Source organism: Phoca vitulina, unplaced genomic scaffold (assembly GCF_004348235.1).
Source record: "Phoca vitulina isolate PV1807 unplaced genomic scaffold, GSC_HSeal_1.0 scaffold35, whole genome shotgun sequence".
NCBI lineage: Eukaryota > Metazoa > Chordata > Mammalia > Carnivora > Phocidae > Phoca > Phoca vitulina.
Genome location: NW_022589738.1, coordinates 9,493,699 through 9,510,262, shown reverse-complemented (window position 1 = coordinate 9,510,262; position 16,564 = coordinate 9,493,699). Strand labels below are relative to the sequence as shown.

Below are 16,564 nucleotides of genomic sequence, written 5' to 3'. Positions count from 1 at the left end.
GAGTGCAATGAGTCAGAGGGAGAGATGAGTTTTCCTTTTTTATACTATATAATTATTTAAAATGGAGTCTTAGTGATTTCTGCACTCCTATGCTTCATGGTACTTGTCAAACAAAAAAGAGAGAGAGAAAGGCTGGTACGAATAAAATTTGTAAAATAAAATAACAAGACTGACTATGCAAAGACCCAGAATTTTCCAATTGTGGATAATAAAACAATTATGGCCTAAAATCAAATGATATTGCAAGAAAATGACTGTAAAATTAAGAGAGCTCAATGACTCACCAAAGGTAAAGAGACAAGTAGAGAAAACCCGGGGACATTACCAAGTTTAGATAGTGTACTAGTAACACACAGGCAGGCAGAAAAGAAATTCGTTTCAGTCTGCAATGTGTAAAAACCAGGATGCCTGGGTTCCTCTCACTAAGCACTTGTAAGGTAGTAATTTCTTTGAGGTTTGGATTGATTTAAATTGAGGTTTGACATCACCTTTGATCCTAATTGGTGAAGTTTTAGTTCAATTTGGGAAAGGTTATGAGAAATGTGACTTTGAGGGGAACAAAGGTGATAATGATGATGATCGATAATGATGATGATTAGTTTCTCACAATTGTAAATGTTTACTTTTATCTTAGATAAATTCAAGCTGTCAGCCATATTTAATGAGTATGACTGACTAGTCTGAGAACTTGATAGATTTCTAAAAGTGATTTTTTCTATTATTCTATACTTGTCAACAGCATATTTTAATAATCATCCGGTAAACCATTCACTTCCTGTCAAGCACAGAGTAGAGGTGATGAGAGGTAAGACAAAGCAAATACAGTAGCATTCAATAACCATCACCTCCAACATAAAACAAAACAAGAGAGATAAAATAAAATTTTATTACTATTATTATTATCGTCATCATTAGTTTGTTATAGCAGGATCTGCTAAGACCTGCATATCATGTTGGCCATTGTATCTTTCAAAATTTCTGGTTTTTAATATAACATGTTACCTGAAAACTTTATGCTGGTCTCCAGACCTGATACTTGCAGCTCGATCATTGGGAAAGGCTATCAGTGCACCCTTCATTGACTCTTTACTTATGCGATGATTGTGAAGGCGTGTCATGGCTGATTGAAGCATTGTAACAGGTGCACAGTCCTTGTATTTTGGCAAGTCTCTAACCACAAACTGTCCCGTAGGATTACTGACCAAAGGGGATATACCTTTTATGGAATTGAATAATAAGTTAAATACGGTTTCTTGAATTTCAGCTTTCCAAATAATATCCATGTATTAATACACTACACTGTTGGTTCTAACTTAAAACTAAATCCCTAAAAAAACACATTCAGAAAATACAAATAATTCATCTAATAAATGGACCTACACAAGACAATTTAGAAAATATTGCATACATAAAGAAAACATAGTAATGTGAAGGAATGGGTTAGCCTCTGTGACATCATCTTTTATAGATCAAAGAGAGCTGAATATCAGCAATTTCATATGGCTCAATGTATAAAAGATAATTGAGTATTACAGGAAATAGCAACAAGATAATGCATGGAATGGTCAAACCAGTTTATATTACAGACTCAAACTAAAATGTGGAAGAATATAAAAACCAAAGAATACTTAATAAATTTTATAGATCACTAAACCAGTGCTATGCAAATTGTAATCCTCAAAATGGCAGCATCAGCAACATGTCAGGGACATGTTAGAAATGCAAATCTTTGGGTTCTACCAAAGACCTATTTAACAATCAATTCTGGGATACAGACCAGTGAGATCTATTTTAACCAGCCTTCTAAGTGATTTTGATGCATTCATAAGGTAAGTACCACCAGATCAGACCACATTTGATACACATAGCTAAGCAATTGGTGTGCTAAAATAATCCTATATAACCTTAATTTAAAAAAAAATAAGTGTCCACATTAGCTTACCAGGATTAATTTTCATCACAACTTTCTTGGTGGAAGGTTTGCAGACGCTCTTGAAATCTAAATATATTTGATGAAAAGGCTTTAGCGATGACTGCAAATTTTCATCTGCCACTGAGCCAATAATCTCTATCAATTGCTTCACTTTAAAGACTCCTACTTGATGTGGAATGAATGAACATGTCACATTCTAAAAAAAGAAAAAGTAACCAATTGCTATAGGCTGAATGTTTGTGAATCCCCAAAACTCACATATTTAAACCTAATGACCCAGTGTGATGGAATTAGGAGATAGGGCCTTTGGGAGGGCCCTTACCTGACCATGCTGGCACCTTGATCTAGGACTTCTAGCCTACAGTACTGTGAGAAATAAATTTCTGTTGCTTATAAACCATGCAATCTATGGTATTTTGTTTTAGCAGTCCAAATGGATTACAAAAATAATATTAAACTGTTGGAAAAAATAAAAAGCAAATAAAAAAACTGTTTATAAAATTTTTAAGGAGAGCTAGTCCATCACCATAATATAAAAGTAGCTTAGAAATACCATAAACAGCATTGACAAACCTTTAAGATATATATTATTGGAAAAGTATTTAAGAAAAAATTAAGAACAATGTTACTGAAGCACCTCCAGAATAGCAAATCAAGGATCTCCAAATATCTATTCCTCTTACAAGGGAAAGAAACCACTGGAATAACTGTCAAAATCAACTTTACACATATTTTAAAATTACCCAAAAGCTTATAAAAATCCAAGGAGTATTTAAGAAAAACATAGCTGATCAGCCATCAGAAAGGATGAATACCTACCATTTACATCAACATGGATGAAACTGGACGGTATTATGCTAAGTGAAATAACTCAATCAGAGAAAGACAATTATCATATGGTTTCACTCATATGTGGAATATAAGAAATAGCGCAGAGGATCATAGGGGAAGGGAGGGAAAACTGAATGGGAAGAAATCAGAGAGGGAGACAAACCATGAGACTCTTGACTCTGGGAAACACACTGAGGGTTGCAGAAAGGGACGTGGGTGGGGGGATGGGGTAACTGGGTGATGGGCATTAAGGAGGGCATGTGATGTAATGAGCACTGGGTGTTATACGCAACTAATGAATCATTGAACACTACACCAAAAACTATTAATGTACTATATATTGGCTAATTGAATTTAAATAAATTTTTTAAAATAGCTGAATCTCTGAAAGAATAACAGGTTCCGTGTCATTTTTATACACTGTAATCCCATCCTCCTCTTCCCAGTTTTGAGCTCTCCTTGAAAAAGAACAGCCTTGTAACTATGGCAGCTGTAAAAACTATTAGCCTAGCAGCCAGGGAGGGAAAAGATTGGGTTTGGAGCTCTCCAAAAATCCTATCCCCAGAGAATTGTCCCTATTTATCCTGTCTAGAAGCTAGCTAAAAAGCCTCCTATAAGGTTTTTTTGTTTTTTTTTTTAAGATTTTATTTATTTGACAGAGAGAGAAGGAACACAAGCAGGGAGAGCAGCAGAGGGAGAGGGAGAAGCAGGCCCCCTGCAGAGCAGGGAGCCTAATGTGGGGCTCGATCCCAGGATCCCGGGATCATGACCTGAGCCACTGAAGGCAGACACTAAACCCAATGAGCCACCCAGGTGCTCCAGGGTATTATTATTATTTTTTTAAAGATTTTATTTATTTGAGAGATAGAGATAGCACAAGTAGGCAGAATGGCAGGCAGAAGGAGAGGGAGAAGCAGACTCCCCACTGAGCAGGGAGCCCGATGCGGCACTTGATCCCAGGACCTTGGGATCATGACCGGAGCCGAAGGCAGACGCTTAACGACTGAGCCACCCAGGCGCCCCCCCAGGGTATTATTTTTAATTGACCTGGTTCAGGGCTCATTCTTTGTGAACAACTCTCTCCCCTCCCCGTTTTGTACCCTCTTCCCCTCCCCCTCATCAAAAAATCAGCAGCAATTGCTAAACATCACAGCAACTTGAAGTAGCATTATCATTTAAGGCCAACAAAAGGCAAAACAAAAAAGAAAAAAGGAAAAAGAAAGGAAAATAAAAACACAAAATATTCAGAGGATATTTGAAAAGCTCTGACATATTCCTGGGAATCTGGATCACCACACACATGTGTAGGACAGTGTATATGCCCAGGAAAGATTTGAGAAAGCTCTAATTTCTGACATCTGGCTGACTTTGAGACTCTGTACAAGGTGAAATTAAAGGCCAAAAAAAGCTATACAATACCTGACAGAACAATGAAGATATGCCTCACCCAATACATTTACACAAAGGCTCTTGGAAAAGGCTGTGAGACTTATTGATTCAAGGAATTTAAGAGAAGCTCTGCCCAATCATTAGCTGACCCCTAAATTAACTGAGCAGATCCTTGATTGGCTGCACATAACAAAGAAAACAACATTTACAGACTCAGTCTACAAAGTTACTAAAGAAAAAGAAGAACAAAAACAAAGAGCAACGTCTTGAGAGCTATCTGATTTGAGTTGCCAAATTATATCATTTAAAATGCCCAGTTTTCAACAAAAAAATATGGGACCTGAAAAGAAAGAGGAAAGTATGGCCAACACACAGAAAAAATGCAATAAATAGAAACTGTGCCTGAAGAAACCGAAATGTTGAATTTATTAGACAAAGATGATAAGTTGACTATTATAAATATGCTCAAAGAAAATATAACTAAAGAATTAAAGGAAGACACCAAAAGCAAAGGCAACAAAAGTAAAAATAAACAATAAATAAAGTGGGACTTCATCAAACTAAAAAGCTTCTGTACAGCAAAGGAAACCATCAACAAAATGAAAAGGCAACCCATGGGATGGGAAAAAATATCACTCATTAATCATCATCACTCAACATCACTAATCATCAGGGAAATGGAAATCAAAACCACAATAAAGTATCATGGCACACCTGTCAAAATCGCTATTATCAAAAAGACAAGAAAGATCAAGTGTTAAGCAATAAAATAAAAACAAAACCTTGACATTTTTGACAACACGGATGTACTTTGAGGGCATTATGCTAAGTGAAATAAGTCGGACACAGGAAGACAAATACCATATGAACTCACTTATATGTGGGATCTAAAAACAAAAAACAAACAAACAAAAAACCAAGCTCATATATACACAGTATAGACTGGTGGTAGCCAAGACAAGGGGAGGCAGGTGGGCGAAATGGATGAAGGGGGTCAAAAGGTACAAATTTCCAGTTATAAAATAAATAAGTCATGAGGATATAACGTACAGCATAGTGACTATAGTTAATAATACTATATCACATATTTGAAAGTTGCTACAAGAGTAAATCTTAAGAGTTCTTATCACAAGAAAAAAATTTGTAACTATGTATAGTGATAGATATTAAATAGACTTATTATGATGATCATTTTCCAATATATACAAATTATCATTACATTGTACACTTGAAACTAATGCTATGTCAATTATATCTCAATAAAAAAAGAATTAGAAAAGGTATGAAAACATCTCAAAAAATAGAGACTATCAATAAAGTATAGAAATTGTTAAAAAGAACAAATAAAGAGAAGGAAATAGGGAAAACTCACAAATATGTAGAAATTAAACAATACACTCCTAAGTAACCAATAGGGTCAAAGAAATCTCAGGGGAAATTAGAGAATACCCTGAGATGAAGGAAAACTATAACACAACATGTCAAAACTCATGGAATACAGCAAAAGCTGTATTTAGAAGTAAATTTAAGGGGCACCTGGGTGGCTCAGTGGGCTAAGCGTCTGCCTTTGGCTCAGGTCATGACCCCAGGGTCCTGGGATCCCTGCTCAGCGGGGAGTCTGCTTCTCCCTCTGCCCCTCCCCCCACTTGTGCGCACATGTTCTCTCACACACTCTCCTATCAAAAATAAATAAATAAATAATTTTTTAACAAGGTTTAAAAAGGGACGCGTGGGGGGCGCCTGGGTGGTTCAGTCGTTAAGCGTCTGCCTTCGGCTCAGGATCCCAGGGTACTGGGATCGAGCCCGCATCGGGCTCCCTGCTCCGCGGGAAGCCTGCTTCTCCCTCTCCCACTCCCCCTGCTTGTGTTCCTGCTCTCACTATCTCTCTCTCTGTCAAATAAATAAATAAAATCTTTAAAAAAAAAAAAAGGGTGATGCGTGGGTGGCTCAGGTCATGATCCCTGGGTCCTGGAATCGCGTCCCGCATCGGGCTCCCTGCTCAGCGGGAAGCCTGCTTCTCCCTCTTCCTCTGCTGCTCCCCCTGCATGTGCTCTCTCTCTCTCTCTCTGACAAATACATAAAACCTTAAAAAAAATTTTTATAAATAAAATAAGAAATAAAAGGTTTAAAAAAAAGAAGTAAATTTAAAAGGCCTTTAAGCAATAACCTAAACTTGCACCTTAGGAAATAGAAAAAATAAGAAATAAGCCCTAAGTGAAGAGAAGAAAAGGAATAATAAAGACAAAAGCAGTAATACATGAAATAGAGAACTGAAAGCAATAGAGACAATCAACAAATCTGAAACTGTCTTTGAAATGATCAACAGTAATGGAAAATCATTAGCTAGACTCACCAAGCAAAAAACAAAAAAAGAGAGAGACTCAATTTGCTACAACTGAGAATGATAGAGAGAATATCACTATCAACAATAAAAAGTGAGGGAACAGGGCGCCTTGGTGGCTCAGTCGTTAAGCATCAGCCTTCGGCTCAGGTCATAATCCCAGGGTCCTGGGATCAAGCCCCTCATTGGGCTCCCTGCTCAGAGGGGAGCCTGCTTCTCCCTCTGCCTCTGCCTGCCGCTCCCCCTGCTTGTGTGCTCTCTTTCTCTCAATCTTTCTGTCAAATAAATAAAAATAAAATCTTTAAAAAAAAAAAAAAGATAAAAATAGAACTACCCTGAGATCCAGCAATTGCACTACTGGATATTTACCCAAAGAATACAAAAACACTAATTCAAAAAGATATATACACTTCTATGTTTATTGCAGCATTATTTATTATAGCCAAATCATGGAAGCAGCCCAAGTGTCCATCAATACATGAATGGATAAAGATGCCATACACACACACACACACACACACACACACACACACATACACACAATGCAGTATTACTGAGACATTAAAAAGAAATGAAATCTTACCATTTGCAACAACATGGATAGAGCTAGAGTATAATGCTCAGCAAAATAAGTCAGTCAGAGAAAGACAAATACCACATGATTTCACTCATATGTGGAATTTAAGAAACAAAACAAATGAGCAAAGGAAAAAGAGTGAGAGAGAGACAAATGAAGAAACAGACCCTTAACTAAAGAGTACACACTGATGGTTACCAGAGGGGAGGTGGGGGGGGGTGAAACAGGTGATGGGGAGTAAGGAGGGCACTTACCATGATGAGCACTGAGTAATATACAGAAGTGTTGAATCACTATATTGTACCCCTGAAACTAATATAACACTGAATGTTAACTACACTGGAATTAAAATTAAAAACTTAATAAAGAAAAATACCATTTAAATAAAATAAAATGCATGTAAACAAAGTAGTTGATTTCAGTAAATAGAAAACCAAAAATTGACACACACACACACACACACACACACACACACAACAAAGTATGAGGTAATATGATGAACAAGTGTATGCCAACAAATTAGATAACCTAGATGATATGGACAAATTCTTAGTCAGTTGCAAACTTCTAAAATTGATTATAGAAGAAATAAAAAATCTGAATAGCCCTGGGATAACAAGAGATTGATTAGAAATCAAAAAAACTTCTGATAATGAAAAGCCCAGAACCAGATGGCTTTGATGGTGAATTTTACCAAACATTTTTTTTTAATCAAACATTTAAAGAAGAATTAGCACCCATCCTTCACAAACTATTCCAAAAATTGAAGAGAACGCTTTCCAACTTATTCTGTGACACCAGTTTTACTCCATCGTCAAAACCAAAAACATTTAAGAAAAGAAACCTATGGGCCAATGTCCCTAATGAATATATATGCAAAATTCCTCAACCAAATACTATCAAACTGAATCCAGCAATATGTACAAAGGATTTTCACTATGTACAACAGGGAATTATCCCAGGTTTAACATCAGAATATCAGTCAATGTAATATACCATCTCAATAAAGGGCAAAAAACACATTATCACTGTAATAGACACAGAAAAAGTACTTGAGAAAATACAACACATTTTCACAGTAAAAACACCTAAAACACTTGGAGTAGAAGAAAACTTCCCCAAGTTTGTAAATGCAATCTATGAAACACCCACAACTAACATCATACTTAATGGTGAAAGACTAAATGCTTTCCCCTTAGATTAGGAAGAAGGAAAATATCCTCTCCTGTCACTTCTATTTAATACCATAGTAGAGGTTCTAGCCAAGGCAATGATGTAAGAAAAGAGAAATAAAATTCATCCAAATTGGAAAGGAAGGTATAAAATGGTCTCTAGTCACAGATAACATTAATCTTATATCCCAAAGAACACAGTGAAAATGATCAGAAATAATGATTTTAAGGTTACAGGTTACAAGGTCAATATACAAAAATCAATTGCATTTCTATATACTAGCAGTAAACGATACAAAAATTGATTTAAGAATATAATTTCATCAAAAAGAATAGAATATTAGGAATACATTTTTAAAAGAATGGCAAGACCTGTATACTGCAAACTACTAATCACCACTGAAAGGAATTTAAAAGGACATAAATAAATGGAAATTAAAGCTATCCAATTTTCATAAATTGCAAGATTTAATATTGTTAAGATGGAAATACTCTCAAACAGATTTACAGATTCAATACAATTCCTATCAAAATCCCAGCTGCTGGGGTGTTTTGTTCTTTTTTTGTTGTTTTTATAGGAATTAGTAAGCTAATTCTAAAATTCATATGAATTTTCAAGGGTCTCAAATGGGTCAAAAATTTCCTTAAAAAGATCAAATCTGAAGGACTCACATTTCCCAATTTCAAAAATTACTACAACACTAATCAGTACACTGTGATATTGGCATAAGGATAAACATAGATAAATAAAATAGAATTGAGTCCATAAACTCTTACATTTACAGTCAAGTGTTTTTTCAATAAGTATGCCAAGATTCTGAGATAACCGGACATCTATATGTAAAAGAATGAATCTGGACCTCTAAATAACACTCAAAATGGATAATATATTTTAAATGCATAAGCTAAATTTCTTAAAGGAAAACATAGGAACAAATCTTAATGACCCTGGATATTGTATAGCTACTAAGACATGATATTAAAAGCACAAGCGACAAAAGGGGAAAAAGGATACACTGCACTTAATCAAACTTTAAAACTTTTGTACTTCAAAGGACAAAAAAGAAAATGTGAAAACAACCCACAGAAGGGGAGAAAATATTTGTAATTCACATATCTGATAAAGGACTTGTATCCAGAATACATAAAGAACTTTTGCAATTCAACAACAAAAAGACAAATATCCCAATTAAAAATGGGTAAAGAATTTTTTATTAGTTTCCTATTGTTACAATAACAAATTACAAACAACTCTGTGGGCTACAACAGCTCAGTTTCTTATCTTCTACTTTTGTAGGTCAAAAGTCCGACTCCAATCTCAATGGACAAAAACCAAGATTTCAGCAGGACAACGTTCATTTCTGGAGTTTAGTGGAGAATCTATTTCCTTATCTTTTCCTATCTTCTAGAGGCCATCGTGTTCCTTGGCTCCTCACCCTCCCCTTCCATTGTCAAAGCCAGTAATGGACATGCAAATATTTTTCACATTACATCACTCTGATACTGATACTTTTCTGCCTTCTATTTTCATGTTTAAGCACCCCTGTGATTATATTGGGCCCACACAGATAATCCAGATTAATCTCCCCATTTTAAAGTCAAATGATTATCAACATTACTTCCAATTAAAACCTAAATCCTCCATTGCCATGAAACATCACATATTCACAAATTCCGCAAATTAGGATAAAGACACTTTTAGGTGGTCGTTATTCTGCCTACCGTAGACATGAATAAACATTTCTCTAAAGAAGATATACCAGTGCACCACAAGCATATGAAAAGACATTCACCATCAATAGTCACTGGGGAAATGTAAATGAAAACTGCAGTGAGAAGCAACTTTGTACCCACAGGGATAGATATAATCAAAAAGAAGGACATTAACAAATATGGGCAAAGGTGTGGAGGTATTAGAACATTAAAACACATATTCATTGCTGGTAAGAGTTAGGAAATGGTGCAATTTCACTGGGAAAACAGTATGATAGTTTCTCAAAAAGTTAAACAATTATCACATGATTCAACAATTCCACTCTTCAGTCTATACTGAAGAGTACTGAAAACCTGTCCATATGAATTTCTAGATTTTTTTCTATTTCTGTAAAGAACACCATTGGGATTTTGATAAGGACTGTAATAAACCTGTAGATCACTTTGGGTAGTATAGACATTTAAAAATATTAATTCTCCCTAACCATGAACACAGGATGGTTTTCTCTTTATCTGTGCCTTCTTTAATTCCCTTCGTCGATATTCAGTGTATAAGTCTTTCACCTCTTTGGTTAAGTTTATTCCTAAGTATTTTATTCTTTTTTTCCTAATGTAAACACAAAAGATTCTGAATAGCCAGTGCAATTTTGAGCAAAAAGAACAAAGCTGGAGGCATCACACTTCCCGATTTCAAACTATATTACAAAGCTACAGTTACCAAAACGGTATGGAATTGGCATAAAAAAGACATATAAACATATGAACAGAATAGAGAGCCCACAAATAAATCTGTGCATTTATAATCAACTAGACTACAACAAGAATGCCAAGAACACACAGTACAAAAAAGACAGTCTCTAATAAATGGTGCTGGAAAAACTGGATATCCACATGCATAAGAATAATGGAATTTTATTCAGCCTTAAGAAAGAAGGAAATCCTGACATCTGTGACAACATGGATGAACTCAGAGAACATTAAGTGAAATAAGCCAGACACAGAAAGACAAATATTGTATGATCTTACTTACATGTGGAATCTAAAATAGTTAAACAACAAGGAGAGTAGAAGGTGGTTACCAGGGGTGGGAGGGAAGGGGAAATAGGAAGATGTTGGTCAAAGGGCACAAAGTTTCAGTTCTGCAAAATGAGTAAGTTCTGGAGATGGTGACTATAGTTAACAATACTATATTGTACACTTGAAATTTGCTAAGACAGTAGATCTTAAGTGCCCTCACCATAAAAAGGATGTCATAACAATGTTTTAACAATATAATTATAGCAGCATTATTCATAATAGCCAAAAGATGGAAACAACTCAAATGCCCATCAGCTGATGAATGGATAAACAAAAGGTAGGCTATCCATACAATGGAGTACATACAGCCTGGCCATAAAAAAGGAATGAGGTAGTGACACATACTTCAACACTGGAGCAACTTGAAAATATAATGCTGTATCAAAGAAACCAAACACCAAGTCCTCACATTTTATGATTATATTTATATGCAATGTCAAGAACAAGGAAATTTATAGACATAAAAAACAGATTAGTGGCTGCCCCCGGCTGAGGAATAAGAAGAGGGAGTGACTGCTAATGGACATAGAGCTTCTTCCTGGGGTGATGAGAATGTTGTAGAATTAGTGCTAATGGTTGCACAACTCTTTGACCATCCTAAATACCACTGAATTATATACCCTTAAAATGTGTGAATTTTATCGTATGTGAATTCTAGTTCAGTAAGCTAGTATTAAAAAGAATAATCTCTTAAATCTCTTAAAAAGAATAATATCTCACTTCTAACAGACGATTTGACCAGCCTGTGCAAGCCACAGTTCTCCAGCAGCCCCCCCACACTTCCCACATTCACTTTTTATTAATCTGAAAGTTATTAATGCTTGAGAAACCCAGAAACACAGAGGGTTAAAAATGAAATTTGGAACTTAGCTATCAGACACGTTTTGAAAGGGTGCATGTCGCTGGAGAAAATAAACTGAATTGGTAGATTTAAGAGGATTGAACTAAAGAAAGTCTAGGAAGCGGTTAAAAGGCAAATGTTTTCGCATGATATGGTTAACATCAGTTGTTATTCTATAAAGACTGATTAAATCTATCCAAATTTGAGGGGACGGAAGTGAGTCATTCTAATGAAGCAGGAAGAGTTATAAATATGAGCTGCATGCATTTAAACATGTGTACAATAGTTCCTGATTGCAACTGGGAGAAAGCTTCCATCAATAACTTTATGAGCCATATCACAATGCAGTGGAGAAATAGTAACATAAGAACCTGAGGTGAAACTGAAAGCATTCATGCTTGCTACTGTTTAGAGCAAGGCTCCAAACTTTTTCTGTAAATAGCCAGACAGTAAATATTTTAGGCTTTATGGGCCATATAACTGTAAAAATTAATAAAGGGAAACCTCACTAAAATGGAATTGGGAGGCCAGAAGAAGGAGCTCTCACGCCCTGCCACTAGACTTCAATTACAGGAAGAAACGTGGATTGGAAAGAATCATCAGTTACAGGTCCCAAGGGGAAAAGATGTTACCTTGCAACTCCTGTAAGAAATCGACTGCCCCAGCAACTCAGCCAACAACAAACCGTCATCATCCTGAACTCCTGCTTTTCTTCAATGGACTCTCCTTCAAAATAACCACTCCCAACTTCCTCCTCCTCCTCCATAAAATGAGGTTCCTCTCTTTGGTTGTTGGACTAGCCTATGGTTTCTGCCATAGCTTGTTTGTCCCGAATTACAGTTCTCCACTATTCCCAAATAAACCCAGTTTGGCTGGTAAAATATCTTATTTTTTGTAAGATTTTATTTATTTATTTGAGAGAGAGAGAGAGAGCACGCACGAGAGGGGGTAGGGTCACAGGGAGAAGCTGAGCGCGGGGAGCTGGATGTGGGGCTCGATCCTGGGACTCTGGGATCATGACCTGAGCCCAAGGCAGACACTTAACCAACTGAGCCACCCAGGTGTCCCTTTAACTGTCTTATTTTTAAAGTTAACACAGCTCTCTCACACCCATTCAACTTTGCCTTTGTAGCACGAAAGCAACCATAGACAACAGACAATAAAAGCAGCCATGTTCCAACCGTAGTTTACTTTAAAAAACAGGCAGCAGGCCACATTTGGCCTGTGGAGCACAGTCAGCCAACCCCAGTTTAGGGGACAAGGACAAAAGTTATGTGAGTAGTGAGAAAGACAGAAACTGGCCTGGGACTCACAGGTATTCCTCAGACTTCAACTTGTCTACTCCACACCAGCAGTTGGATAGCCTACCTTTTGTTAAGTATCATCAGGTTCAAATTTGAAAATTCTGCTAAACCTTCAGGTTCTGGCTCATGTTACTATCATAGGAAAAGACCTTGCTACCTGGCTGGAAGTAAAAACACTGTCCTCTGAGTTTCTATATCACCTTCTTATAGATCTCTTTTTTTTTTTTTTTTAAGATTTTTTATTTATTTGAGAGAGAGGACGAAAGCGGAGTGAGGAGCAGAGGGAGAAGCAGGCTCCCCACTGAGCAGGGAGCCCGACGCGGGGCTCGATCCCCGGACTCCAGGATCATGACCTGCATGAGCCGAAGGCAGCCACTCAACTCACTGAGCCACCCAGGCACCCCGTTATAGATCTCTTTCAACACATTTTGCACTTTTCTTAAACCAATACTGTTGGTATGTAGGTTTTACACTTCCTCAGTGCATAAAAAAAATTCTTACTGGGCGGAGCATTGGAGGAAAGGCGGAGGCATCGCTGTCTGCACCGGCGGACCAGGAACCGACCAGGAACCGGTTGCCCTAGGCCAAGGCAGGGGGCGACGCGGGCTGTGTCCCAGCCGGGCTGCCACCACTCCCGCGCGGCGTCTGCATGCGGCACGCTGTCAGCGGGGACTCCACGAGGGAGCAGAAGCGAGCCTACAGCAGGAGCTGAGCGGCGCCACCTGCGTCCCAGCCCCGCCCCGCTACGCCACCAGCGCCGCCCACGCGGAACCCCCCTCCCCGTGACCGCGCAAGGGCATGGTGGGGCGGCAGTGGCAGGATATGTCCCTACTGTGCCAGCTGTGGGCCTGTACGAGTCACTCCCGGACCACAAGCACCTGGGCCGAGACCCGAGCCTGTGCCAGGACCTGTTGTCCTCCCTACATTCAGGCACCTGCTAACGCTATCTGCTGGCCTATCTGATGACGCAAGCCTCCTGATGCGAGCCTACCCCCACACCCGCCACCCCTCACTGTGCCCGCGACACATAATGCCTGCGACCAGTGGCTGCAGGATGCCCTTCACGTCGGCCGCTGACAAGTTGGGGGGCAAGGGGCATGCACTTGTGCAAAAGGCTGAGAAACTCACCCCTCAGCAAATAGTTAAGACTATAGGGGCTAGATTCCCCCTTAGCACCTCACCTCACAGGGGGGCAAGGCCTCAGAGGCCAAACTGCCAAGCCCCTCCCTTCTGTCTTGGGTTAACTATGGCATGGGGCTACAGCCTCTGCCGGTGAGGCACTGGACTTCCACTCGTCCCACATGTGCGCATCCCAGCTTGGCCAACCTTCAGTCTAGCGGTGAGTCCCAAAGCATCTTGCACTCCTTTCAGCATCTCTGAGATTGGGACAAGTGCCTGATTCCTACCTCCTTTTCACTTTTTGCTGCTATCGGCAGCTACTGGCTCAGGGGCATCCCCCCTCTGGTTGCTGGGTTCCACTGTCCTAGACAAAGGCTTCAGGACCTGTTCCTGCACCCACCCAAGGCAGGGAGGGCTAAGGCTCCATGCTGGATATTTAAATTTAGGGGCCTGCCTCCTGGGGTGATGATAAATACTCTCTGAGCTTAAAAAAAAAAAAAAAATCCTTGGACGCAATAACTATGTTTTGTCCTTCACATTCCCTACAGCGTCAAATGCTTTTCCTGGCACATGAAAGTCACTTAACAAATAATTATGGATACTGTGTAAGTGCCAACAACGAGGCAGTATTCACAATGAGGTATTCACAACGAGGCCACAGAAGAGATACAATTTATAATACTGGTGGAACAACATGAAATTTTTAATCCTCTGCATGTCATTTTAGCGAATCTTAAAATATTTGAAGCATGTGAAAGCATCGAATAATTATCTTACCTGGATACATCCTTCATCAATCTTGCCCCTTTCAGGATCAATTTTAAAATGTGCAGTTTTTTTAAAGCGGTACATCACAGGAAGTGAGTTGGATCGATTTTGCATAATACAAAGAAGCTCTGAATGTTCACCCATGAAACAAGGTGCAAAATTAAGGACCTTTCCTGGATCAAACTGTAGTAAGACAGGAAATCCTGTGCCTGTCAGTGCTAATTCCACTTTCTGAAAACGATCACCTGTAGAAGCAATAATAGCTTTTTAACAAAAAAAGTGTTGGGAATCCGGAATATATTTGCTCGGTCCAAATAGTGTCATCTGAAAGACCTGATGAGACATGGGTAGCCCATTTATTATATAAAATAGACACGGTTCCTGCTCTCGTGGTCTTCACATTCTAGGGAGGTGGCATTGACAATAAAATAAGGAAATATATAGCATTTCAGACAGGATAAGTGCTCTGGGGAAAAGTAATGTAGGGTGAAGGGGAGCACAATTTGTCACCCAAAAATATGCCTCTTTGGCATAAGGATTAGGTTTTTTTTAAAGATTTTATTTGTTTATTTGTCAGAGAGAGAGAGAGAGAGCACGCACAAGCACGGGGAGTGGCAGGCAGAGGGAAAAGCAGGCTCCCTGCTGAGCAAGTAGCCCAATGCGGGGACTCAATCCCAAGACCCTAGGATCATGACCTGAGCCAAAGGCAGACGCTTAGCAAACTGAGCCACCGGGGTATCCCTGGCATAAAGATTATTTTAAGCTGACTATTGTTATGTAACAGCAGATACAGGAAAAGCTCTGAAAACTACTGGGAAGAAACTCTCATCAAAGAAGGCAGACACTTAAGTCTGCCTAACAACCATACCCTCCCTTACTGTGACTTGAAAACCTCCCATAACTGGCTGCCACACTTCCACATCTTTTGTCTTTAGCTGGAGATGGCATTTAAAGTGATGGCTCCAGCCATTTGGGGGAGTCACTCAGTTTTCCTGGGTCTCCCCCATGTATACAGGAGGCATACATGTAAACTTCTGTTTGCTTGTTTCCCCCTCTTAAACTGTCTTTTTTTTTTTTTTTTTAAGATTTTATTCATTCGTGAGAGAGAGAGAGTACGAGAACAAGAGATGGGAGAGGAAGAAGCAGGCTCCCCACCGAGCAGGGAGCCCTACACCGGGCTCCATCCCAGGACCCCAGGATCATGATCTGAGCTGAAGGCAGACGCTTAACTGACTGAGCCACCCAGGTGCCCCCCCTTCTTAATCTTTTATTAAGGGGGGTCTCAACCAAGATCCTAGAGAGGTAGAGGGGAAATTATTTTTCCTCTCCTACAAGGGTAAGACAGAGCACAATGTCTTGGGGCTGCTCTTTTATATGGGAAAGTCCAAAAAGGCCTCTCTTGATAGGGAGACATTTGAGCAAAAATATAAAGGAACTCAGGAAGAAAATCATGTGAAAATCCAGGAAAAGTGCATTCCAGACAGACAGAAGAGCAAGTA

The 16,564-nt window shown here is 38.7% G+C and overlaps 1 protein-coding gene and 1 pseudogene across 1 annotated transcript in view; one reads left to right on the top strand and one right to left on the bottom strand.

Moving 5' to 3' along the window:
- Positions 1 to 16,564, bottom strand: part of CFAP47 (cilia and flagella associated protein 47) — a 453,685-nt gene that overhangs the window by 411,926 nt on the left and 25,195 nt on the right. The window contains exons 8-10 of the mRNA XM_032426488.1: positions 15,075 to 15,310; positions 1,943 to 2,129; positions 1,003 to 1,216 (exon numbers count right to left, since the gene is read on the bottom strand). Of these exons, the coding sequence (XP_032282379.1) occupies positions 1,003 to 1,216; positions 1,943 to 2,129; positions 15,075 to 15,310 (637 nt within the window). The remainder of the gene's footprint in view (positions 1 to 1,002; positions 1,217 to 1,942; positions 2,130 to 15,074; positions 15,311 to 16,564) is intronic.
- On the top strand, positions 12,500 to 14,255 carry LOC116646170 (annotated as a pseudogene).